The 26809-nt window shown below is 42.6% G+C and overlaps 1 protein-coding gene across 1 annotated transcript in view; it reads right to left on the reverse strand.

Annotated features, from left to right (window-relative positions):
- Positions 1 to 7668: 7668 nt before the first annotated feature.
- The window catches only part of TNIP3 (TNFAIP3 interacting protein 3), a 38099-nt gene continuing 18958 nt past the window's right edge, over positions 7669 to 26809 (reverse strand). Inside the window, exons 8-15 of the mRNA XM_051804864.1 lie at positions 24955 to 25083; positions 22613 to 22729; positions 20344 to 20469; positions 18639 to 18797; positions 16033 to 16093; positions 10802 to 11953; positions 9747 to 9798; positions 7669 to 7796 (exon numbers count right to left, since the gene is read on the reverse strand). Of these exons, the coding sequence (XP_051660824.1) occupies positions 11922 to 11953; positions 16033 to 16093; positions 18639 to 18797; positions 20344 to 20469; positions 22613 to 22729; positions 24955 to 25083 (624 nt within the window). The 3' untranslated portion in view covers positions 7669 to 7796; positions 9747 to 9798; positions 10802 to 11921. The remainder of the gene's footprint in view (positions 7797 to 9746; positions 9799 to 10801; positions 11954 to 16032; positions 16094 to 18638; positions 18798 to 20343; positions 20470 to 22612; positions 22730 to 24954; positions 25084 to 26809) is intronic.

A 26809-nucleotide genomic window follows, 5' to 3' on the forward strand; every position in this document is an offset into this window, starting at 1 on the left:
CCTTCTGGTTAACCAGTGATAAGAAGAAAACATAAAATTACAAACTCTACTCAGCAGAAGCACCCAAGTCACCATGATGACAACATTCTTCCCTTTGGGCTTTCCCAGAAGATCCCGAGCTGGGTGTAACACAAATTCTGAGCGTTTTTGTACGTCTGTACCACATAACATTGCTGTGTGCAGTAGGTGTGGGCCCTCTCTGCACAGAACAGCCCTGGATGAGCAGTGACCCATGTCACTGAGTGCATTTAATGAGCAGACACCCAGAGCACTCCTTGGAAATCAGAACATGCCATTTTCTTAATAGACAGAAAACACCAAGAAAGAAAGAGCAAGAGGAAAATTGTCAGTCACTGACCAGTGATAGCATTGCTGGGAGAATCTGAAATACAGCAGCACTAAGATTTGATTCTCTGTAATTACTGATAGGGAGCAATGAGGAAAAGAACGTGTCTCCTCTGTGGAGTCCCAGGTTTCAACTTTATCCATTTTCAAAGTCTGCACTACAGGCTGTAACGATACAAAAAGAGATTAAATTAAGCATGGTGCAACATCTGGCTACTGCAAAACTGCAACTAGCTGCCACAGAGTGCTTAAAGTATACATGCAGCTATGTTAATGCACATATGCTCCTTTTTTCTTCCCCAAGTGTATCCAACAGCACTTGGCAATTAGCAGTGATGTTTTGTGTGCTGGCATGCACATAGACACAGGGGAGGAGAGCTCCAGGCAATAACTGAGTGGGATGGTGAGCTGTGGAATGGTTCTTCTAAAGGCATTACTGAAGGGAAGCTCAGCCCGTATGATTTAGAATAAAAGATCACCTGACTGTTTTTTGTCAGAAATCCCATAGTATGAGGCAGTTGGCCTGCTTCATGTTGGCTGAAACCACAGACTGTTCACTAAGAACACATTTTTTGGTTGGTTGGTGCAGCTTAGAAATAAATCTGATAGCAAGTGTGTCACATTCAGCTTTCTGTTCCCCCCAGGACGCCCCCAGTGCCACGGGGATGGCTTCGTTACAGAGAACACAGGTGGGTTATAATGACTTTCCTGTCTCATTAGGAGGTGAAATTAGTGATATCCATTTGCTTTGCTTTCCATGAAGAGCATGACTTGTCACCACCTCAGGGCCTGAATCTCCTGGGTGCTCGTACCACCCATGTGGAAGATAAGCACGATGTCCTCACAGCCAGAGTGTTTACGCTGCTCTCTGATGTATTACTGCAGCAGTTTGATCACATGAATTACAAATGTGTTTCTAAAAACGTGTTTTTAAAGGCTTTTGAAGCGCAAATCTGAGAGGTGACGTGCACACCAAAACTAGCGTGGTCCTGGTGGCAATGACATGGAGCTGCACCTCTGAATCCACGGATTATGGCTTTCAGAAAACTTTGCAGACTAAGACACACTTAATTCTGCTTTCTTTGCCACACTCCAAAGTTTTACTAGCTGTCTTTTAGGTAACTAAATTTAAGGTTGAACACTTTCCCTTCTCACTCCGAACACTTTCCCTTCTCACTCCCCAAATGTGTATTTTTTTCCTCTAAACCATTAAGCAAGTTTTCCAGTGCTTTGATTTTATATGGATTTAATAGCTAAGGGGTGTATTTATTATAATTAAATATGGGAAGCATACTAAGGGACAGAGGGAGGGAGTGCTAAAACAGTTCTGCAAAGTCAGACAGCCACAAGAAAATGGAAACATCAATGAAAGCTTCAAGCACTTCTAGCTGCAAACATACATTTCCTTTTCTGCATCTTTAGCATGGAACATTTCCTCTTACAAGCAAGCACTTGGGAAGCCAGGCTTGCTCAATTCAACCCTGTTGCTGGAACAATCCGATAGAAACAAGGACTACGTCCTATTTTCCCAGCTTCTGCAGCAGCCCGCTGGAGCTTTATCCCTCAAACACGAGCTCCATCTGGTGGGCTTTCCCAAAACGTCGAAGCATCCTTCCAGTCGTCCTGGAGCCAAATACAGGTGCCCCAACCTGGGAATTTTAGACACAGCTTGGTTCAGGGGATTGGTTTTGGTCCTCAGGGTCAAAGCCAGAGTTACAAACCGCCCCAAGGAGAACTGACAGGATCAGCAATCCAGCACCAGCACTTTGCCACAGAGTTGGTCTTGCTTTGGTCTGAGCTCAAAGGACAACAAAGTGAAAGCTCCCCCTGCCTGGCTGGTCAGCTCTCGCAGAGGGAAGTCACCGCCACATTTGTGTCCGGGAGCCTCTGAATTCCCGTGCTTTGGAAACAATCACCGCAGCAGTCTTAAATGCATTTTCCAATGTCAAGCCTTACAACATCCCTGTGCAATCAGCACCATGGTCTTTACTGACGAGAAAACAGGGAAAACGAAAGCTACTCCAAGAAGAGGATCACCTAAGGCAAACTGAGTCGGGTCACACGGCAAAGCAGTGACAGGAGCCCCGATCCCTCAGCATCTCCTCCAGCCTCTGCACGCAGCCTCATCCATGGGAGACAGCACAGCTCAGGAACGGCAAAGTTCCCAAGTTTGCACTCTAGGATGTTATCACAGTTTTGAATCCTCTCTTATAAAACACTAGCTCCTGTGAAAGACATTTTGCTGTGCCTAAGCAGGACATCTATTTCAAAGATCTATAATTGCTTCCTGTCTCAAGTGTACAGATGATAAAGGCCAAAGCAGAAGATTACGAGTTAGCTGTAATAAATTGCATTGGCCAGGAAAGCAGAATCTGAACACACACGAGATCGAAATGATAGAGAACACAATTATGCAAAGCTTAAAAACCCACATCTTATGTAAGAGCAGAAGTTTGTCTCTGCCTCAAGAGCACAGCATGTGGGAACGCACGTAACTTGTTCGCCTTCAGTCCTGGTAGGAGCCTCCCCAAATTGGGCAGGGCAGCAGGATTCATATGGATATGTGGATGGCTCACACACAGCCTCAGACGTGCGTGTGCAGCCAACAAGCCCCAAGTTTGTCTGTTTTTTCATTGTGTTCATGTTGTCAGGAGCAAAAGGCACAACAGAGACGCTTCTATTTACCATCCCCTTGCAGCCATTCAAAAGGAGTTACTGAGGACTCTTGATAAGAGCAAGGACTGCTTGTTAGAAGGTGGGCAATTAACAGGGAAATGCCAGAAGAGAGCTGAATGTCTGTGTGTGGTCCTCAGGGAAGTCCACGGGAGAGTTTGCCTCAAGACATTAGGAAATCTGTGTAGATAAGCTACTACCGAAGCTATAAGGACCAAGGAGGAATTGACTGGATACATTTACTTAATTTTTCCTCTCCTTTTTACATCAACAGCTGGAGGAACACAGGGAATCAACCAAATCTGAGGGCGTGGAAAGAGCACCCCTGAACTAAGTGGCTGGAAATGCTTCTGGGTATTCCAAGTGGAACTGTTTGCTTAAAGATAATTATTTTTCTCAGCACCAGCTTTAAGGTTTTTCATACAAACTGATGAAATACTTTGCAGCCCCAGTTACTTCTCCCACTCCTCCACACAGAACTGGCATTTATTGTCTGTGAACACCCTGGCCTGCTATGCTGGAAGGCTTTGAGGAATGTTATTAGGATCACTGCTTAAAAAACACACTTAATACAAGAAACATGCAGGCAAAAAACTCACAAGCCCCAAGTTTCTTACTGGAATCTGCTTTCTCCTGGGTTCCATGGGTAGCTCTTCTCTTTTAATTCTTCTTTTGACAATCTTTCTGGGGATAATCAGAATCCAAACTTGGAAAGGGAGTTCCCTGTGACAAACATGTATCCCCCAGGGAGGGGGAAGTGCCCCATCACACCATATAGACAGTGTTTCCACAGTGCTGATCAACTAACACAGGCAGAGAGGGCAAACTCAGGCAATGCCTTCATGTGCAACCAACAGCTGATGATAACAACTGTCCCAAGGACAAGCCCCAAAAAACAAGGCCATCCCCTACATGCCAATATCCCCAATGTTGCTGAGAAAACAGGTCATTCAAAGGGTCAAGGTTCCCTTCTAGGATTTGTGAGTGTTGGCTTAGTAAAGAGAAAGAGAAAGGAAATAGCATTTTAAAACCAGGCAAAAGCAAAATAGGAAACGTGCAGCTTGGAAGTCACTCATTTTCCCCATCACCATCATAATCTGTGAAAGCAGGATAAGATGCAGTACATTTGTTTTCAAGTATTTTACTCCTGTTAAGCAAGAAATGGGATGATGGAGAATTAGAGAGAGAGAAGGCATTAGCACCAGCTGCAGCTTAGTCACAGCAAGGCAATCCTGCTTCAGTAAAGGTCTGGCACTACGCAGACAAGGCAGCTCCTCAGGTGCTTCCTTAATACATCCCACTTTTCCAGAGAAGATAGTGTGGTTTCTCTGTGAAGCCACCATGATGATGATAGTGACCGTGTCCACAAAAATCCTGTCACCAGATCAAGGGAAGACCAGCATCAAAGCACTTCAGCCTGGCATCAATAAGGACATTTCAGTGTATTGACTGGATCACCTGCCAGCCCATCACCTCATTTGTCATGCACTAATTCATAACCTTCTCCTGCTTTATTGACAGCATTACAGATTTCCTTGGAATTGGCCTGGAGTTGCACTACAAACGTTCTACAGCTTCCATGCTCATTCCCTCCAGAGCCAATAGCCAGGCACTGTGGCCCCGGGTCACTGAAGCTGGATCTCCCAGGGACAGGTCTCACCTGGCTGAGGTCCTGTGTGGATTCTCTGGTATCTTATGAGACCAGAGCACATGCTGAGATTTCCTTGAGATAAAAGGTTCCCCTACCTTCTACCTGCCCATCCTTGAGACCTGCTGGCTTTCTACCAAATTGACTGAAGCTGGCAAATGTGACATTTCGTGGATGATACAGTCACCAGGAAGGTCTGGCAGACAGATGCATGGGCACAGCCAGCACAGCTTCATGAACACTGCTCCATAGGAAACCAGGCAAAAAGCATGGACCACTTCTGCCTGGGTCCCTTCCCCTCCATGCAAGGGAAAGGCTGGGTCATAGCTCTGTTTGGGAACTCTGAAAAATAACCTGCTCCCTCTAACAAAGAGCCTGTGCCTTGGGCAACGGAAACCAGCTCCCATGAGGTGAGGGAATGGCCTGGGAAGCCTTTGGAGAAGTCAGGCATTTTTACTGTACTTTGTCACTCCAAAGGAAATGTGTTTAAATTGCCAGGAATGGTTTTTCATGCTGGTCTAAAATCATGTCATTTTGGGCAAATGCAGCCTTGCTCTCAGCTGTGAGCACTGACCTTCTCCCTCCTGCTGAAACACCACACTCTGAGGGGTGAAGGAGGCCGAGGACAGGAAGGGTGTCCATTGTCCATTGCCATTCCAGCTCATGGAGGTGCACCACGGGCCTTTCCACATCCTGTGGGCAGAGAGGAGACAGTGGTTTAGCTCAGGAGGGCCTTCATCATGACAGGAAAAACAGCAGCAGAACAACAGTGTGCTTTTGTGAGCAGGACAGAACGCTTTGGAGCCCAATTAAACTCCCCTAGTAAACTTGGAGCACTCTTATAAAAGAGTAAATAAAAACCCATGGAAACACACTTCTCCCTCAGCAATGTGTAAACATAAAGCTGGCACTGAGAAAGCAAAGCAGGGTGGCAGGGAGTGGGCTCTGCCAGCCCGGAGTGCAGCATGCCATTAACACAGGCAAAGCTGCTCAGCCTGGGAAGACTTCAAAAATTAGACCCTGGTGAAGGCTGAACTCTGGGTTAAAACGAAATCTTAATTTTCTCTTACTGCTCTGCTCTTCCTGGGGACACAGTATGTTATGTGGCTTGGTTTAAAGTGTCACCAACCTTGCTAGATTTCTTTCCTAGAAGGACGAGGATGTATATTTATCATATTTAGCTCTTACACTCCAACCTCCATAGCTGAACACTTATTTTCTATAACAGAAATATGCAAGTACACGCAGGAGCACCTGCACATACAGTCCCCAGACCACCTGGAAGAACCTGAGTTTTCCACACATGTTTTTTCTATAGAGCAAGGAAAACCTGGGCATTTTAGCAAAGCCAGACTTGGCCCGGGCTCTGCAGAGCCCCGCCGGGTTTCTGGGGACTTCAGAGGCAGAATGTCTGCAGAATTTCAGGGACTAATATGTCAAAGTTTAAAGTAGCCTAAAGAAGTTAGTGGAGATTTAGATGCCTGCAACTGAAATGTAATAATTTTGAGAACAATTGACTGAGATGAATGGCATCTGCTTGGTAGCCATGAAACACTGAGCCAGTGTTACACCCACCAGCACACATAAATCGAGGTGCAGTGCCTGGATCATTTTCTTCCCAGATGAAGAAAGGCTTACAGTCTTCATATGATTAAGCTGGTCCAAATAAAACGAAATGAAATACTGCTCATAAACAATAGTGATTTTTACATACAGAAACTAAACAAATTTGGGTAGAATAGGCTGAAAGAATAAGAACAAACAGGAAACTCATAAGGGATATTCCTTCCTTATTAATATCCTCCCCCTTCCTGGTACTGCTCAGAGGTTTTTGTTGTTTGCATTTCCCACATCCCTTATCTGTGCTTTCAGATACAGAAAGCCACACAACATGCTATAGCTTGAATGTTTGCATTCATCAAAGTGAAAACTTCTATTAATAAGAACTCGATTATTTGGAAAAGGTTTCCTGGCAGTACAGCACCACCTTTTTAAGTTCTCTTCCAATGGGAATTTTACTTTCTGCAAACCTCATCTGACTCAAAAAAAAAAAACAAAACCAATGAAACAAGTAAATGGTTTGCTGTGACTCCAAAGTAAAGGACTGCAAAGGAATGAACGTGGAAAGTGGAGCCTGTCACAAGCACCTGTGGAACAGTAGGAAATTATGGTCAGCTTGTGAATAGTAGCACTAAGACCCCACGTGGGAATATTATTAAATTAACAGCACATTCAGATTAATTGCCCTTTTTTTTTTTCTTCTGGGGACTTTTTTTTGTTTCAGTTGCCCAACAGGTATCTGGTAATGCAGAACTGTGGTGCTCAGAGGTCACCCTGCAAATGCAGTGGGTTTGATTTGGCGGGGAGGTTTTCTGGTTTTGCAGCTCTTTCTTAGCTGTGCTTCAAAGTGCTGCCTTATTAATTTATCAGACAGGGGTAGAAAAGCAGCCCCAGCATTCTGACCCCACCACACCCCAATCCTCAGGGAAGTCAGGTGTCTCTTCAGGCGTCACGAGCAGTGAGATGACAACATCCCACACAGGCTTTGAATTTTAACTATCACCAGTAAGGATTAGGAGCAATCCCTGTGAACAACCAATTTTGCTGGTATTACTAAGCCAGACTCGAGGCTGCTTTTAGTTAACTCTAATGCAATATTCATGCCTCAAACCTGATTTTAGCAAGTTCCCTTCCCTTCTAGAGAAAGCGCATCACTGGAGGCTCCAAGTCCCCTGTTTGACATCCCCACACTCACTTAACTCTTGACCACAGGAGAATTTTAACAGGGAATAAAGTAATCCCTCTCTTGCTACTGCCAGCATAAGAGAGTATTGTTATCTCAGTTCATAAGAAATCAGCTTTTCTCCTGTACAGCTTTTCTTTCCTACAAGAACCCTGAAAATAAGGGGTGATTCACTGCCCCTCCAAAGCTGTTTTGGTGTCTGAACAGGTCACTTATGCAGAAAGGACTTCATTTGAAATATCCTGCTCTTTGGTGCTGATGACTGTGTTTTTCTGGTATCCTTGCTAATCCCTTCCATTTGGCATAACTAAGATTGTTTCTTCTGACATTATTTCCACAGATTCCATGCTGGGTCATGACTATACAGGATAGGCTGCAAATTTGGCACTGGGGAGAGAAAGGGGAAAAGAATAGGAATTACAAAAAGACCAGCTCTGATTTCAATCTTCAGAAAAGGGCAGTTTTTCCTAACTTTTAGCACAGGGACATAATCTGGCTGGTGCTTTGTGCCTAACCTTGAGTAATAAGTTATAAGTGACTGCTATATTTAGTCACAGATGGCTGGTTTTGTGAACAACTTGCAAAGAAGCTATGCATGTGCCAGCCCTACAGGATAATGCCATTGCCTTAAATGGACTAACTTGGGATTAACACAACTAAGAGATGAGACACAGGAAGCCTGAACGCAGGAAGGCACAAAATGAAAACTTCCTCCAAGAAAATTAAAACATCTCCCTCTCTTCTCTCAGCTAAAGCAAATAACTCAATGAAAGAAACCAACCAGATGGCAAAAAAAGCAACAAAGGAGTTCTACCATTGGTCAAAGCTGTAACTTTTTTCTTCAGCAGGTCATGCCATACAAACATCCTGCTGTCGCTCCACGAGACTTCCCTTCTCCAAATCCTTTCCCTTGGCCATGGGAAGAGCCTCAGACCCCCCTTGGTCTGGTGTCTCCCATTAGACCAAGAAAGTTGCAATCCACAGTCTCAGTCTTGCAAGGTCTGACCTCCTGCAGTGGTCACCAGACTGCACGTGGCACTGTGCCCCATCACATTCCTGCCTGCCCTCCTTGCCTCAGCCCTGCTCCCATCACCTCCAGCCCATGGCATGTTTGGAGGCCAGCGTGGACCTTCTGCTCTCCCACCAGCAGCCCTTGCACAGGAAGCACCTGGGTGTTTCCCTTTTATAGGGCAGGTGGAAGCGGGGCTGTTGCTGCTATGAGTGAAAACACAGTGTTAACCAGCATCCTGGCTCCTGGTGGGAAAGTGTTTTATTAATCAAAAAAATATTTTCCACCCCCGTGGTGTCTTGCAGGCCTTTAAACTTGCATCTGCACAGATCAGGGGAATTCTTCTGTCATTCTCACAGCAAAGTTAAAATACAGAAACCATTTTTAAATGTCAGGATCTTATTTTTTTTTTAAACAAGAGTGAGAACTTCAACCTGATTAGAAATATTCTCTCAGCTCAGCACAGGGTGCTCTGGGCAAGGTAGAATTTTCCATCTCATTACATTTCCAATTCATTGGAGTGGGAAGAATAGGGAGAGCTGGAGCAGCTGAGATTGCTTGAGCAAAATGTATCACCATACACCAGCTGCTTTTTCTCATTCTAGACTACAGAAGGAGAGAGAGGGGGATAAGACCAGAAATTTGGGGAATCTCATAATCCTAATTACCCAGAAACGTGTTGTTGCCGTGTTATCCAGCCTTCCCACCACAGGATAGTGTAGGTATTTGGGGCACCCCACGTGCTTTGCCTGCAGCATTGCCATGAACCCAGCTCCTCTTGTACACAGAGTTTCTCAGGCCATTAAAGCAGCTCCCAACTTTAGGAGCAATGTCAAAGTAACAATTTTTCCTTCCTAAAACAAATGACAGCCTAAGACTAAGGAGGGATGGTATTTAGTGATTTATAAAGACAGGCAATTCACTTATCACCAATGAAATCTTCCCATCATGCCACACATTATCTAAGAGTGGAAAGAAATAGATATAAACATAGAATGGAATAAGCATTGACTTGGCTGTCACCAGCAGACCTTCAGGCCTTCAGAAGAAAAAGACAATTTTAAAACAACAAATTTTTGGCAAGGCACAGAACTTTAAATATCTGGGAAGTAAAATAGTGGTCAGTCAAAACAAAAAACTTTCAGTCATGGATATGTTGGTGTCACATCATCACAGAAAAAAAAAAAAAAGAAAGGGACAAAACCTCCCAAAAGACACCAGGCTTTTCAGGAAGAACTGGGAGTGTTGATATCCATTTTTGGCAAAGCTCAGGGAAGGAAAAAGGCCTGCTAAGAACACGATGGTTGATTTTAACTAAAATAACTCACCCCCTCAAAGCTGCCTGGGTCACTGCAGAAAGCGTATCCTTTGGGGCAGCACCTGCATTTGGGAAACATACAACACTCCAAGAAAACCAAGAGGAAAAACAACTTACAGGCATTTTATATGCATTTAAAAAGATACAGCATCATAAAAAAAAAAAAAAAAGGAATCCCCCACACTAAGAGGGTTTAGGATTTGTGTGAGTCGGAGTTTAGTCCTGTGCCCAAGCCTGACAAACATTAAAAGCCTGTGACTGAGCAGAGGAAAAAAAACAAGATAGCCCTGCAAACAAACTATTTTCTTCCTGTGAATAGCCCGTGTTGAATCGTCTGCTCGGGGCAGACAATGCTTGCACAAGCTGTCAGATGATGAGTTAAGCACCACAAACGGCAGGAGCAAACCTGCCTGGTTAGTTGGGGGAAACAGTGGGACTGAATGAACGCGGAGGTTGCTGCCTCCCCCCAGGCACACACAGAAGCTCGTCTGTTCGGGGGATTCACGGCGTCTCTGAGTGTGGGGTGCTCTGCCCACAGCACTGGTCACCTGCTGAGACCTCCCATTGAATTGGGTTACATTATAATTGGATTTTCCGAAGGCACCTCATTAGCATTTTCCATGATCTCACCCTTATTAGCCAAAGCACTAATCAGGAGTAGCGCAGTTACATTGTTTGCTGGTTAAATTATCTGCTGCTGTGGTGTCTGCAGGCCAGCTCCAAAGTCAGGCACGGATAAAAACTCCTCTCTCTCTTACAGAGACCCGGGAATTTATTCTGTAGCCAGTGTTGCAGTCAAACTCCTAATTTTCAATAGTTCATGGAAAAGCAATTTCCCTCCAGAGGCTGCTCTGCTCAGTGCTTTGCTTGTATTCTCCCCGAGTCCATACTGTGGGTTAGGAATGTCATTGCCTGGATCCGTGTCGGGGTCTGCTCTAAAGCAGAAAAATCCTTTCCCAGGGACTGTTCCCCATTGAGCCCAAAATCAAATGCTGAACATGTTTAACCCCATAAGGTTCTTATTTCAGTGCACAGGCTTTTGTACACGGAAGGGAATGGAAATACCTGTTCTAAAAGCAGAAATGACACAGGCAGGCAATCTTGTAGCTGACGACTCTGCACAGCTCCAAAAGCTGTTTGTGTGGGAACTTCAATCGACATTAACTACTCCTGAGCTATCAGGAAAGCAGGCAGGACTCTCATGTGGCTTCATGGTGCAAAAATCTGATGCTTCTTTCAGGTGGGATCCCAGCAGGTTCAGGTACCTGTCTCCCAGCAGCTGCCTTCTTAAAAGCCTGAAGGGAAGAGACAATCTTGCAAGTAGATTGTGAAGTAATATTTGCTGAACACCCACACACCATAGTTTTCTGACAAAATTTAATCATCTAAATACAATTTCACTTAAAAAGCCACATTTTATTCTTGGGTTAGAGGGTACACGGTGATCTTCAGACTCATTATAAGAATCATTTGGAAATATAAAGCCATATTCACTTAGAAATTAAACCCATTAAATATTTCTACTAAAATTCTTCTGATACGAATAAGTGCACACAGAAAAAACCCTGTGGTTTCTTTTCTCCATATAATTCTAGAGCCAAAACAAAATGAGAGCTGACCTGGACTCAGAAAGGGGCACCTTTTACTCAGCCTGGCATCACTGGTACCCTGTTTACAGTTCCACAAATGTGTTCAAACAGTGAAGCAGATTTCCTTTTTACCAGCCAAGAAAAAGATGTCAGAATTCAAGATGATACATCAACAAATCATTCCCTGGAATCAAGTAAGCCCTCTCTATAATTCTCAAACAACAACAACAAAAATCACAATGCTATTGAGTTTATAAGCTCTCGGATTCAAAACAGATGTGACAGCCTGAATCCCCAGCAAGGGCTGCATCTTTTCTCATAAGGCTCTTTAACAGATTCTCAAAGGCAGCATAAACAGCATCTTCAGAACAAAGGGCAGTAACGCTTCCCAGCAGAGTTTAACTGGATCCTGAGGATCACCAGCCTGGATGATCTGCTTTTCTATTGTCCTCGCAGGGATTTCACCACACATAAATCACATGCACTGAAGAGATAAGGAGCTGAGGGCAAAAAAAAAAACCCAGAAGAAAACAGAATAATGAAGTTGCAAGACTTGCTTGCAGCCTCTGGTTTACACTTCTCCAGGTCTCGGGCTGTCAGTGCTGGGCTCCCTTCTCCGGGGATGAATCTGCATGAGTAAATCCACAGGAATTATTTTGAGACTGAGAAAAACAACTCACTTGTGATTAATTTCCCTCTGTTTTGTAAGATTTTCACAGACACAACCCTAAAGCCAGTTCTATACATCCCTACAAGACTGTAATCAATTCACTACAAGGGGCAGTAGGAGTGAAGAAGCAGAAGAGGGTAGAGATGTCAGAGTGCACTGGTAGTTTCTCTCGACTTTCATCTAGTCCTGATGGTTTATAGAGAGCAAACATCAGGGTCTAATGATCTAAAACCCCCTGTAAAACCTTTGTAGACTTCTAAAAAGCTCAACTGACATTCAGCAGGGCTCATGGGTGTACCTGGGCACTCAGGAGAGTAGGTAAGTATGACAGAGGGAACAATTAGGTAGCAGTACCTATGGCTAAGCAGGTGTCTGTGGCTCAAAAACCTGTTTGATAGTAACTCACTCAAGGTAGGAAAAAACAAAACTGAAGAAAGATGCTATTGCTGGTGTAACACAAGCTTCCTGAAGTTTCAAAAGATTTTGGAAATGCTGTAACACATCTCTAGTAACACACATGCAAGTACACACAGTATTTCACTTACACGAGAAACATCAAGAGTGAAATATTTCCAGCAGGGTTTTGAATTCGCCTGGAAGAGTTGCCCCGTAGCTGCTACACAGTAACCCCCTCACTCACTTCAAACCCACAGGGCTGATGAGATCCCAATGGACACGACAGAAAACCTGGTCCAAAAGGGCCACATTTGTGTAAGGTAGATAAAGCTGACTTTTAAAAGCAATGCCTTTCCAAAACAGGCAACTTGACAGGTTCTGCAGTTAGAAACCACAGGTGTGCTAATGGCCTTTCTGTTACATTGCAGTAGCACAAATCAAGCTGTACTAGTAAAAATCCTGACAATAATCACATTTTCATTCCCAATGGGGATGGCAAAGCTGCTAATTAAATCTGTCTCGGCTACTTGGGAGCACTGGTAATTTCTCATGTAACATATGCACTGAGAACTAGCTAATACCAAAAATGTTTAGGGTCTGTGATTTTTTTTCCAGGAAAATTAGGATGTCAATTTATTGACTTTTTTTTTTTCCTGTCTGGTTTTCACTGAAGACCTCCACAAATCCATTTTTCAGTTTTTTCATTTTTTTCTCCCTCTCCCTACAGATGTCATTATTTTCAGTGGAAAAACTCCTCCTCTTCTTCCAATTAGCTGTAATTATAACAACATTAGCAGCAAATTAGGTACCTCGAGGGCAAAAATCTGGAAAGCAGCAGAGTGTGGAAAGGGAACAGGAGATGAGATTATAATGAAAGTAAGTGGGCACATCCTGCTGCTTCATGTGCTCATCTGGGCATCCTTAGGGCTTTGCAGGTTGATTTCTGCTTTCCCAGATGATGTCAAGATGAAGCAAAGGGCTATATTTTGGTTTGTCCCTGTGCCTGGCATGACTGGATCCAACGTAAAACATACAGCTCAGGTCACAGAAATCCATTACTTATATCTGATGTTCTGAAGGGGTGACTGGGGTCCTTGAATACATGTGCTGAGAATCTTTCTGCCAGGAAAACAAATGCAGTAAGATTAATTTTGAAAGAGGAAAAGGCAGTACATGCCAGCAGTTGTGGCATGCAAAAGGGTTCTTGCTCTGAGTAGGCTTCTGAGCAATAAACCTCTTTCCCAGAGAATTTTGCATTTAAAAACTGGGTTCAGGGAAAATCTCCATAATCAATCTTTTTTTTTTTTTTCAACTGTCTTTTCAATTTTGCATAGTTGGATAAGGAAGGAAGTCAACACTCCTTGCCAAATGAAGTGACATTAAGTACATTTGCTGGAAATCTTTCTGCCTTGCTCCTTAAAAATTAAACTCGAATCACTCAAAAAGCCCAAACAGAACCACACAACCAAGAACAAAAAAGCTCAGGAGCCAGGTCCAGGAACACTCATCCTTCCTATATTCTGATGAAGTTATTTCCAGCTAATTAGAAAGGGCTCAAATCAAAAAGTGCCAGATCCAAACCATCACACCACCCTGAGAGTTCAGTGCTGGACACAACATTGCTCCACAGGCTTGTGCTTAAGTGATCCTCTGCCAACTACCAAAACACATCTCTGGGGACAGCAGCAGTCTGGAGAACAAACTTATAAAAAATATGAGTTTCCCAATTAATTTCACTTCTGTTCACCTCTGAAGTTATAACCTGTGATCTGTATTTTATAATTACTACTTAAGAAAAAATGCCCAGTGTCAAAGAAAAATTTGTTAGGGAAAACTTAAGGCTTTTCCTTAGAAATATCAACCTACTGAAATAGCATTCCTAAAGGAAACTGCTTCATGCCTAAAAGTTGCTGCACTGCTGATTTGTTTTTCTATAATGAAGTCCTAGCTCAGCAGAGATAAGATTTATCGGTCAGTTTATCATCTAATGAGAAAATGAAGGATGAGAAAATGAGATTCAGGAATGCTGCTGCACATACCGGCTCATTTAAACCCCCCATTGTAATTAGCACTTGCACAAAATAGAACAAAGAAATTGGAACATTGGGATACTTTGTCATCACATATTCTTGGGGTTTCTATCTTTGAAACCTTTCTCAAAATACTTACATGCAGATTTAATAGAGACCACTATATATAATATATGCACCTATATATAATATATTTAACTGAGAGAAGCTGGACTTCTGTGTGATCAATGGCTAATAAAATCATCTTTGTTTTGTCAGCCAAGATAGAAAGAGCCCTAAAGATGTTAAAGCAGACATCCAGTGCTATGATGGGACTCATTAAGAAATGAAGGACTGAAGGAAAAAAGGGCAGGGAAAGTCTCCAAGTGTCCTACTCACTGTCCCATTGACAAAGGAGGTATTTGGATGTTCTGGGCAAGGAACAGTAAATAAAAAGACAGGGCATGGATTTTTAAAAGGTTTTTTTTTTCAGGGAGCCAAAAGCCAAGTCATAGTCAAGCAGGATAAGAGAAGAACTCTCTTTCCTCAGATCCCCTAAGTGCACTGTCCTGGCCCAGGGCTGCAGTTGGTGGCCTTGTTTCATCCCCTGTTACAAATAACCTCCCTGTATCCTCCGGTGCAATAAATCACTTCAAGTCTAAGTGGGAGGAACAGCAAAATTAATCTCCTGTTCTCTCCTGCAGTCACAGCTCCACTTTCCCTGTGACCACATCAGAACCCTCCACACAGTTGCCATGTAACTACGGGAAGCTCCTCAGCCATTTTGGCAAGCTCCATTCCCACCCTACCCTCTCTTCTGGGCAAATATGGACAACAATAAATAACAGAATAGTTCCTCTGTAGCCATCTTCTTCTTCTGCATGTTACAAAACAGCTTCTGGACTCACCAGTCCCTGCCACCCCATGTGGTACCCACTCGCACCATGGAATGGCAGACTCCCACCCAGAAGAGATTCCTTGTGCTCCCTGGCATCCATCTTTTGAGTGGTCTGAAACAAGTACTTCAAAACAACCAGGAATGGTTTCAAGTCCAGGTACAAATATTAAATACTCCTCCTGGTTTCCAAAAAAAAAATAGTTTGTACTGACACTGTTGCAACTGTTTAACTCTGTTCATTTACATGGCTTTTTTTTCAGACCTGGCACCCTGAACTATCAGAGCAGATCAAGAACAGCAATGGGCATTTTGCCCTTAAGATGAAATGACATCCTAAAGCCTGTACTTTGTTAGCAAGGACTTCTAAACCTATGCTGGCCCCCGGGTTCAGCACATCATCAAATTCAGTCTTAGCTGGAGCAACAGAAGCTCCAAGGAGAATTCTGAGAATATCTTTTCTTTAGGACTATTACCAGGTGTTTAATGGGGCAAATGTGTGATCCTGTAACGTGTAATAGAGACGTTTTATGAATTGCAGTGAAGCTGAAAGCTGTAGCATAGGTGGTGTTACATTAGAAACCTCGCCTGTGTTGTTCTTACCCCAGCCTCTCCAAGGCAAAGCTGTCACATAAGCACTCGATAGATGAATAGGAAAGTTTGCTCTGCATCCCTCAAAGGCCTCCATTTAAAATAAAAGTACATTTAATATGTGCTCTGAACAGCTGCTGTCTTACCATCTGCCTTGTGCTGCACATCTGGCGGAAGCTGGTCAGGAACATACCACTGATAGTCTGGCTGCACAGAACAATAAAACATTATTGCAGCAATATGGCCTTCACAGACACTTCAAACAGAAGAATAGGGACATGATAAAAACATAATTGTGCTGTGAAGCTTTTCATTAGTCTTACAAAAGTAGTTTACCAAAAAAATCTTATATTTAGCTTTATGTTTCCACTGATCCAAGTCCCTCAGCTTGCTTCCTTTTCTATGGCACGGGGTTTAGATGCTGCACCCTTCAGAAATGTTGGTGTAAACCTTTCTAGATCCCACAAATCAAAAGAAACACTCACAGAACCAAATCAGATTTTAAAAGAGCTGGGGATTGAAGTGCAGAAGATACCAGCAGGCACCTCTGTACTAAAACATCTCAGAGAAACCTGGTACACCTGCCAGGTGAAGCTGTTCCAGTTCAAATACACCTGTAACATGCTTCACTGGGACAGGAATTAGTCATGGAATGAAGTTCCCTCCTCCCCTCCCTTTCCTCGTGCCACTAGCTGTTATCAAATAACTTATTGAAAATCTTGTGAGGTAGAAAAAATTCCCATCTTTCTTATAAGAGGAAGTATTGGGAAGGTTATGTCCATGCAAATACAGTTTTGTCCAGGGAAATCTTGCAAGAAAGAAATAGTACATTATAGTTTACACCACACACTGTGGTAAATGAGTTGCAAACTACCACTAGAGAAAACAACTTTGGGACCAGACATTTCAGGTCAGGCTGTCTGTGGTGTAGGTAGTACATGTAGGCTTGTCAAATTCCAGGAAATTGCTGCTTCAGATCAACTAAACTGGAAAAATAATTCTTGTTTTGCAGAAATTACTCTGACAAAATCCTGAGCCTTGCCAAGGGGAATCTTACAGATTCCAATCTGTAGGCAACAAATTTCAGAGAATTCTAAAGAAGTTTTGCCTAAATTAAGATGGCAGGATGAAGCTGTAGATACAGAAAACAGATTTAACTTTTCTGTTTTGCTGTCATCCACACTTACAGAGCAGTGATCACTCTCATCCTTCAGGAAAGAAGGAGCTGTTGTATTTTCACACCAGTTGTACCATTCATAGGAATTGTTAACTGATTCCGTGCTTATGGGCAAACAACATAGGCTTTGATACAAAGCAAGGCTGCATTGCTTTTAGCACAGGTAGTTTTCCCACCAGTGCCTCAAATTACATTTATTTGCATTGGGTTTTTTGAGTTTCTGGTGGATCTTCTGTTCTCTGATCAACTCTTCTCTTTCATAGCTACTCGCACCACACAAACTCGAATGAATTTCAGAAACAAGACTAAACAAAATGTTTCCACTACCAATGTAAAGAGGAAAGAAAAAGTGCAAGACATAAAAAGACCGAAAAAGCAAAAGCACAGACTAAACACCCAGGATTAAGTATCAGGACACTCATTAAATTCTAACACCTTCCTTCATAGCTAACAAATTGCTCAGGGAGGTTCCCAAGGCTCAGAGCAGCAAGGCTGCACTGGCCCAGGCACAGCATTTCAGACAAGGGTCAGGATGAAACGGGGAGTTCCAAAGCAGCGAGGCAAAGTGACCCCGGCGCTCCGGCAGGAATGGCAGAGCCATAAACCCGCTGATCCCTCACAGAACTAGAAACCCAGATGATGGAAGTTCAGGGAGAAGAGCCAAAATAATCTGGGCCAGTGTCCAAATTGCAGTGAAAAACATTCTGCAATACTTCCAACTTTGATAAATAGGCAGATAAGCACACTCCCGAAGCACAGAAATTACTTGTCCGACCGCAGCCCTTCCATTGGATTTCTGCAGTCTGAAAGCCTTACATGCATTTTTCAAAAGGCTGTAACTTCCCAAATAATGAGCATCTTTCCATATGTGACAGCTTTACAGCCAGAAACAGGCACTGAGTATTTAAAATGACATTCACCATGTTTAAATGCATACTCACTAGATTGGAACAAGCACAGCCCACTTAGATAACCTGGAGCACTTCAAAAATACCTTTATTTGAAGCAGTATTTTCCTTGAAGTAGATAACTCCCCCTCACATAACCTGCTCCAGCGCAAAGCTATTCTTCCTCGTGCTGAGGAAGACAGGACCCTGTTGTGTGCCAGGAAAAAAGGTAAATTTCCCATGGTGTGAGCCACACTCAGATACACCTTCCACTTCTGCTTTTTATTATTGTATTATTTTATTACTGTAGGTTGAAGGGTCAGAACTGGGCTCCAGAGAGTAGACCCATAATGCTGCTATACAGCTATACAGTTAGAAAGGGCTCTGAATGAGTGTTGTAAATTTACCTAAGGAATCAGCAAGACTCCAATCCAACAACTTTAATTTTCTAATTAAGGTACAAATGTTCCTTACCACAGAACAACCCCATTTTTCTTCTGAGTGGCATTACAGATAGATAGTGTTTGACAAAGTAAATTTGATATTGATCTGGAACTAACAACAAACTGTGAAACCACAAATTCAGTTGCTGGTGTTGAGGGCACTGTGATAGCACCAGTTACTCTGTGGTCACCATGCTGAGAGAAAAACAGTGTCCTTGACACATGGGAAGTAGTGGGAATCTTACCAAGTGCTGCTGCTGCTCATGTGCCCTGCAAGGCCCTGGTTGTACTCGAGGATCTGCATAGTGAAGAACCATCCCACACCTCCCATAATTCACACAGGGTGAGAGGAAGAGTGGAGGTGGGTAACTGGGCCTCTCAGGTTGTACTGGGAGGTCTTTTGTCTGTCACAAAAATAAAAAGAAATGCATCATCAGCAGGATACAATGACCAACAGAATAGTCAAGCACAAATTCATCAATAAAAAGCAGTGGGGAAGAAACCCTCCTCTCTCAGCATTGGGTCACAATGCTGCCTGTTTAGCCCCTCCTGACCACTTATTGTTTAAAAATTATTTAAGAAAGCACCACAGCAGAGTCCTGGCACTTTTTATGTGAGAAAAATATTGGTTTCAAGAGCGTTTCTGGGTGTGTTCTATATTCAAGTATTCTATATCTTCATTACACACAGTAGCTTTCGATAATTTGAAGCAGAACTACATGGACACTTGCATGACAAGAAAAGTAAATAATTCTGGTATAGGACCAAAGTCAATGGCCTCAAGGTTTAGGCCTGCCTTTTCTTTAGGTCCTCTGCATTACAGTAAAGTCAACAGGAATTTGCTTCAGGACAGAGGAAGGAGGGGTAAAAGATGGTTAACATTCTGTGATTCTGTGAGTCACAACTAAACCATTCGACTTAAGAAAACAAACTAATAAATATTTTGTATGGTTGCTCTCATCTTTAAAATCCTTCACAAGCTTTGTTTAACCAAATCCCGAGGCAGGAAGAGACAAACAAGATCTTCAGTGTGAACTGTGGATGCACTGCAGGGACAGACAAGTTGTACATACATGTTACACAGCACCTGTACAGCCCTTCAGGTGTTGGCATTTCTCTTGATCCTACTGGGGAGGAGTGGGAAAGGCCTTTTAGCTCTGTTTTTAGGCACCCCCCCTACTCACTGCCTCTGATACTACAGCAAGACCTTACTAGTACTGATGCTTGGGCTGGTTGAGAATAAGTCAATACTGAAGTTTCTGTTTCACAACAGTGTCAGGGAGGACAATAAATCATCACAGAACATGCTGGTAACCGGCCATTCTTTTAAAACATTGCACAACTTCGTCAAGACAGGAAACCTCGAAATTTCGTCATTTTTTTTAATGGGGATTGAGAAAGCTCAGAGTTTTGCATGCCATGATTTTACTATGGCTTCCTACTGACACTACTTTGAAGAGATAAAAAGGATGTTGCAAGAAAAAATTATTGCGGCGGCTGCTCAGCTCATTTGTATGGAGCCCATTTTGTTCCTCAGTGATATTACCATCCCTGTAATTCAATTGCAGAGGTCAGGGTTAACTAGAGAGGCTCTTTATTTCAAAAGTTTGTTTGATGTTATAACCCTTATATCAAGTGCCAGTGAAACAATCAAAGTCCTCTGGACTTGTTTTTGGTAATTCCCCCCCCTCCCGCCTCCATTTTAAGATACGTTTGAAAAGTTTTTTGCAATAAATACTCCCTTCATCTACTCCTTTTGGAAGCCTTCTCTAATCGTTTCTCATCTTCTTATACTGCATTACTTCAGAATGATTTCATCCCAGGTGGTGACCTCATATAAAATCCAATGTCAATTAATGGAAGCCAGAAAGCTTTGAGTTGCGTGGAAAGTGAGAAAACAAAAATAAAGTGCACATGTGCTGGCAGTGGGAGCTTTCTTTTGCCTCATACCTGAGAGCTGAGTTTATTCAGTTGAGACTGCAATCTCTCGTTAGTTTTCTGCAGTGCTTCTTTCTCCTCGCTGAGTCTTTCTCGGTCAGATCTCTCCTTTCTGAAGTCTTCCTCGTATATTTGTACCTGCAATTGTTAATACCAAGGATGGGAATCTCAGCAGAGCCACTTCATCCACTTTTGTTGTCTGGTTGCTTTTTAAACACTGCCCAAGCAGCGGACTGCATTCCAAAGGGACCCCTCCTCTGGACAATCCTACAACCAGAAGTTTGCCTTGTCTTTTTTTATGACCAATACAAAATGACAAGTAATGACTATTCTCCAATGGCACCTGTCAATCAAAACAGTCCACAGCTTCAGTATTTGTAGATCCTTGATATTTAAAAGGCTGACTGAGAAATATCAGCTTTAAATATTATAAACCAGACAGTAAACACTACTATCAAGCTTTTTAAGGGATTAACAGCAGCAGGACAAAGATTTTACCAACACTTTTTCCAGTTTTCTCTTCCCTGCTGTATCTCAGGTGCAAGCAATTGGGGAAGAACCTCCCCACTCCAGTGAAGAAGCAGAGGGGAATGCAATGTACACAATTCAAAATGCAAATACAGATGTTTGACCTGGTTCCTAGAAAATAAGCTTCTGCTGAAGCCTGGAATGGTTTAGTTGGTTTTGTGTCCCCAGGAATCAAAGAGCTTCATCCCACTAAACAAATGTCTGACCACCCCAGGCTCAGGCAGCAAGAAGCAAGAAGCAATAATTGACACAAATCTGTCAATTATTTGGTGTTAAGCTGACTGGCTGAATTCTCCAGCTAATGAATGGGCAGGAATTCACCCGGTGAGGAGCTGGAGGTTGGTGGCACTTCTACTGACAAATAACAGCAAAGGCACGTCTGGGTGGGAACCACCACCAGAACTTTCAGAAGTCCTTTCATGTCCTCTTGGTTGCTCCCTAAAGCTGCTGACAGTCTGTTTCCAAAGGCCTTTCTCACTGTGGCTCGTGCCCTGCCCATCAGATAGATCCAGTTTTCCTTTTGCTGGCAGCAGGACTATGACTTCACAGAAGGACTAAAGAAATGTTAATACCTCAGGGGAAGAAAAAAGTCAACACAGGGCACTATAAATCATTTTCACAACTTGCCTGTTGCAGCTAATTTTTGCAAGAGTTTTTTTGGACCTGGTGGTCCCCACTAGATAGAACCTCCTTCCTGAATAACACCGTGGAAAAGGAACAAAGGCTTTCTGTGTGGCTGTGGGGGGACTCCACTCCACAGCCCATGTGTGGAGAAGGCCTGCACAGCCCTGACCCTCCAAGGTAGAGGCAAAGCTGCAATCCCTGTGTCCCTTGTCCAGCTACACACTTCCCCCCTCAGTATTTCTTCACCTCTTCTCTCCCGATTCTGTCCCACCTCCCTCCCTCTCACTCCCCAGCCCTACAACCTGCTGAGGCTGCAAGGGAACCCCTTTGGCACAGAGGGGGACACCTCCCAAGGAAAGAATGCCTTCATCTCTCCTGTCATGACCAGGGATGGGTTGATGACAACCAGGCTCTGGTGAGACCCTACCACGTCACTGTTTGTCCCAGGAGTCCCTTCTCCATACAGTTACAGCCTCCTGCTCCACTTCGTGTACAAGCAAGCCTGGGCTCACTGTACTGATTTATACAACCAGAAAAATACATTCATAACACGGATACCCCATGAGAATTCTGAAAAAAAAAATTGGTTTACTCTATTTTATTGTGTAGAATGAAATAAGTTATTAGTGTACAATCAAGTGCAGGATTTTGTTCTCCAGCATGTGGCAAGCATTACATTAGGGAGCAAAATCTGGCTCTGCTGTCAAACGTGACAGAAACAAGTATTTTATTCCCATTGAATAAAATTCACATTCTGATCACATCCATTTGTGTGTCAATAACATTAACCCTAACACTGTCCAGACCCAAAATGTAAAATTATCAGAAAACTATAATGTTTTTTAAACAGGTTCTTTCATAAAGAAAGAAAGGCAGTGCACAAAGCACTTGAGTTGTTCAGAACAAAGATTTAAAAAGAAATAAATATGCATCTAAAGAGGTTGGGATGTAGGTTATGGATGCAAATGTTTTGCCTCGCACTTTGAAAAACTGCAGCGCCAACGTTCTAGTTTTCCAAGACTTCCTTTCAAAAACTCTGCGTAGCAAGTCTGCCAGGCACGATTCTTGGGAGACAAGGCAAAATTATGCTGTGTGAAATCCATCCAGCCTTAATTCCAGCTGCTCTTACCTGCTGCCTCAGCACTTCAAGTTGGGTTCTCATCTCCTCGATGCTATTCCTGTCACCCTTTCCCGGGGGAGTCCCAAGGACAGGCGAGTGCTGCTTTTTCAACACATCCAGAAGGGCCTGTAACACCAAACAGCAAAAATACTAAGTAGAGATTCATTACATGAAAAGGAAAAAAATATCCTTTTAAATTCTTAGAAAGAGGTTTTCCCTTCACTTGCATTTGCCTCCATTATGTACCCTGGGTATAAACCCCATGAATAACATATATCCATGACTAGGTCCACACTTTCAAAGATACCACACTACATCCATGAATTTGAGTCAGTGCAATTTAGGGGACTGTGCTTTTACTTATAACCATATACAATATTTACTTACAGAAATCACAGCTGCAAATCTCATCCATAAACAACATTTCCCTGTGCAAGTTGGAATTTGGGAAAACAGATAGGTGTCTAAACTTAGCTGAGGCCAAAAGCAAGCAAACAAAAAAAACCCCCAAGAAAATAAAAGCAATATTTTAAATTAAAAATGTGACTAGTGGAAAGTCGGACTGAAACATTTTTTGCACTTAAAGTACAGATTTCTTCAACTGGAAGGGAGTAAACTCTCCTGTTGGAGAGGACGTTGTGTAGTCTCGATAGCTTGTCACTAGAGGGAGTTAGGAATACACACAACATTGTACCACTCTTGCTCAGTTTTATAGCGAAATTCTGCCACAGTTCTTTGCAGATCTTGTTTATTTTTAACAGCATTACGTTACACAGCTCTCCCTGGGACTGGAATAATTTAAAATTAATTATCAAAAGGCCAATCAGAACCAAGCCCTTTCCATGGAAGGCATAGGAAAGGAAGGCTTTTTACCTGATGAGCTGCTGCCCCTAAGGATTGTGCAGAAGAGAAATTGCTATAATAGTGGCAAAGCTTGTGTTCCATGTCAACACATAAATAAGGCTGAACTTCAACATGGGAGTTTGAAGATACAGATACCTGGCCGATTAACTTACTTTTTGTTCCTTTTTAAGACACTTTTTAATATCTTTTTGAGGAGGTTCTACATCTCAGGATTATGGAGGGGAAAAAAAAATAAACATCCAGAAAAATCAATATTCAAGAGGTTAACAGCAGAGAAAAATAAGGTGAAGATTATTTTAAACTGCATTTGAAAGCAATACTGTGAGACTTTGTTTTATCATTTCAAATAAAAGAAGAAGAAGTTGTTTGATTTGTCATTACTTCAAGTGGCTGAACCTGCAATAGCAGGGGACTAGACTTAGAAAGGTCCCTTCCAGTCTTATGTGCATTCCTGACATGAGATTTGAAGGATGCAGATACACAGATAATCAGTAAATTACGGTTGGGAAAGTGTGTTACATGAATCGATGCTTCATTTAAAACAGTGTTCTATTTACCCATCTGTCTTATTCCAAGCACATCATAAGGCAGCAAAAGAAAACATTGAAATAAGTTGTTTCACAAAACAATGTAAATGAACCTTGAAGAAAAGTTACACTGAGGCTTTGAGCAAGTCCTGTCAATGCATTTCAAAAAGAGCTAGAGATCATATGTTCTGACAGATTTTTTTATTATGGCAAACATTATGTTTTTTGGCTTGACTTTTGCACATCATGGCCCTTTAGCTTGTTAAAGCACTTAAAGTTACACAGCAATGTAGTGTAACTGCAGTGCATTTCCTCAGGAAGTGTTTGTGGTTCACCATGAAATAAAAAATTGTTAGAAAACACCCACTGCTTTATGTGATCTTTTGATTAAACAAAATTACATTTATTACTTTCCCTCAGTTAAAAAAAAAATCCCATTTAGCTATTTAATGGCAATTTCCTCAGTGAGACCTAAGTACACATAATACTTATATGTATGAATATATGTATGTATGGGTACAAACAGTAAGACAGGGCTGTGTCTTGTGAAGAGGAGCCATTATTCTCAAACACAGAATACAAGTAAAACAACAGTTTTAAAACTGTGTGACTTCTTTTTAACCACGGTGCACATAAAGTCATCTTTGTGCCATTTCCCTTTTGTTCTAAGGAGGGAGGATGTAGAAAGAGCTTAGAAATGGCATGTAGAGGGGTTTCACAGGAGAAGCCAAAGATTCCATTAACTTTCCTCTTTGCAATGCAGCCCTACTACCTGCCAGGAACACGAATTAGCTCAGGTTGGGTCTTGCTTGTTTCCCCAGTTCCCAAAAGCTGATCATGATCTGCTACCTTGTTCACCCAGGATTGAAAAGATGGGCATCTGGTAGTGTCACTGCCTGACAAGGGAGCTCCTGGAATTAAAAGAACAGCTCCTGGTCAGCAGCTCACTCCTGCTCCTACCTTGTTGAGACGGCTTATCTCCCCCTCATAGTGCTCTTTCTTTCTAGCCATGGAGGTGTTCTTCTGCTTCAGCAGCTTGTTCTCCTCCCTCATCTCGTGGAGGGCTTCACTGAGGACTTTTATTTCTTTCTGGGGTGCAAAAACACAGAGAGGTGCTGCTGAAGTGCAGATGGAAACGTTTTTCAAGAACAATTTTCAGAGTATCTTCTGCCTGACAGATGTGCTGCATTTTTTGTTGTCCCAAGCACAGCTGGGAAGGGAGGCAACAGGAAGGCAGATTGTTGGAAGCCCAGATATGATAAAGTCTGAAGACATTGTTTTAACCACTCACCACATGATGGGACAGAGACAACACAGCAGGCTAAATCCCTGCTCTCTGCAGTCACACAAAGGCATGAGAAAGCTGGCAGGCCAAGCAGGGCAGAATCATACAGACAATTATCCCAGACTTGCATTTCTCTTATGTATTCACAGTACAAGGCCAAGGCTAAAGGCTGGAGGAGTCCCAGCCATTCCCAGTGCCATGTAACACTAAAGACAAAACCAGATCTCAGTGTCACGTAGTCTTAAGGCTTTACTCACTACAGGAGAGATGAGACAGGTCTCAGCCCACTCTAGATTCACCATGCAGCCAATCAAGGCTTAAAAATCTACCTTTTTTTGAGCCCATCACAGTTGTTGAATTTCAGTCTGACCATTCCTAGTGCATATGCCTACACTGTTGCCTTCCCAGCAAACTACCAGGAAGATGTCCCTACTTGCAACATGAGCCTTCCAAGATGGTACTATAAGAATTGTTAAGGCATGTTTGCCAACCTGTAAGTTTGACTCTCTTATTCTATGGCTTTCACAGTGGCTATTTTCAATTTACAGCAAAGGGAGCTGAGATCCAAATCAGACCCTGAAGCAAATGGCATCCCATAAGCCTCCTTTGCAGGGTAACACATTCCTCACTAGCCCACTCTTGCCAGACTGGTCTTGGAACAAAGCTGTTTGGACATATGAAACACAACAGTTTTTTTACAAAAGAAAAAGACAGTATTTCAAATATTCTTCTGCAGCTGCTTTATGTGAATAAAAAAAATCGAGATCAAACAATCACATGCACAGGACACCATATGAATGGTATCTTTTCCCAGCTCCTAGCACACGTTCTCCTTCTCAAAGGCTGGCACCTCCAGGAACATGAACATTTACAACAAAATATCTCCAGTTTCTTCAGGTTTTTGAACCATCTGAATTCTTACATCTTATTGCTCCTTATTCAACACTGAATCTTAGGTGTTCTGACACTGAGATTTTCCGGTGATTAGGCTGGTCTTTAATTCCTGTCTGTGGGCACATAGACATGCCCAGGGAGAAGAAAAATAAACAATTTTTAAAGAAATTTGTGACCTAAGGCTGAAATTCCATTCAGGTTAACCTGTCCCCATAAGAAATTTTTGGATTACATTGTCATTTATTTCATTATTCATGTATGCAGTAAAAAATTTTGCAGAGTGTATTCTCATCCTTGTCTTTGTAAAAAGACAGTTAGGGGTATTTTTCCCAGATATGGTATATTAAAAGGCAGGCAGTAATATGAAGAGGAAGATGGATTGTCTTACATTGAATCCACACTCAGAGTAAATATAGGAAGGGATTCAGCAAGTACATAATGACTTAGTTTGCTTTAAAACATGTACAGAGTCCCCTTGGTTGGAAATCAAGTACATGCTTGGCTAGCACTAATTGATAAGCAGGTAGGATGAATGTTCAGCTCATGCAGATACAAGCTGAGGGCTTTGCACTTCTTTTCCTGCAGCAGGTAACTCACATCTCATCTGAGCCTGGCAGTGACATGCTTGCCACTTGT

Source organism: Manacus candei, unplaced genomic scaffold (genome assembly GCF_025592945.1).
Source record: "Manacus candei isolate 608988 ecotype Guabito, Panama unplaced genomic scaffold, ASM2559294v1 h1tg000062l, whole genome shotgun sequence".
In the NCBI taxonomy this organism is placed as follows: domain Eukaryota; kingdom Metazoa; phylum Chordata; class Aves; order Passeriformes; family Pipridae; genus Manacus; species Manacus candei.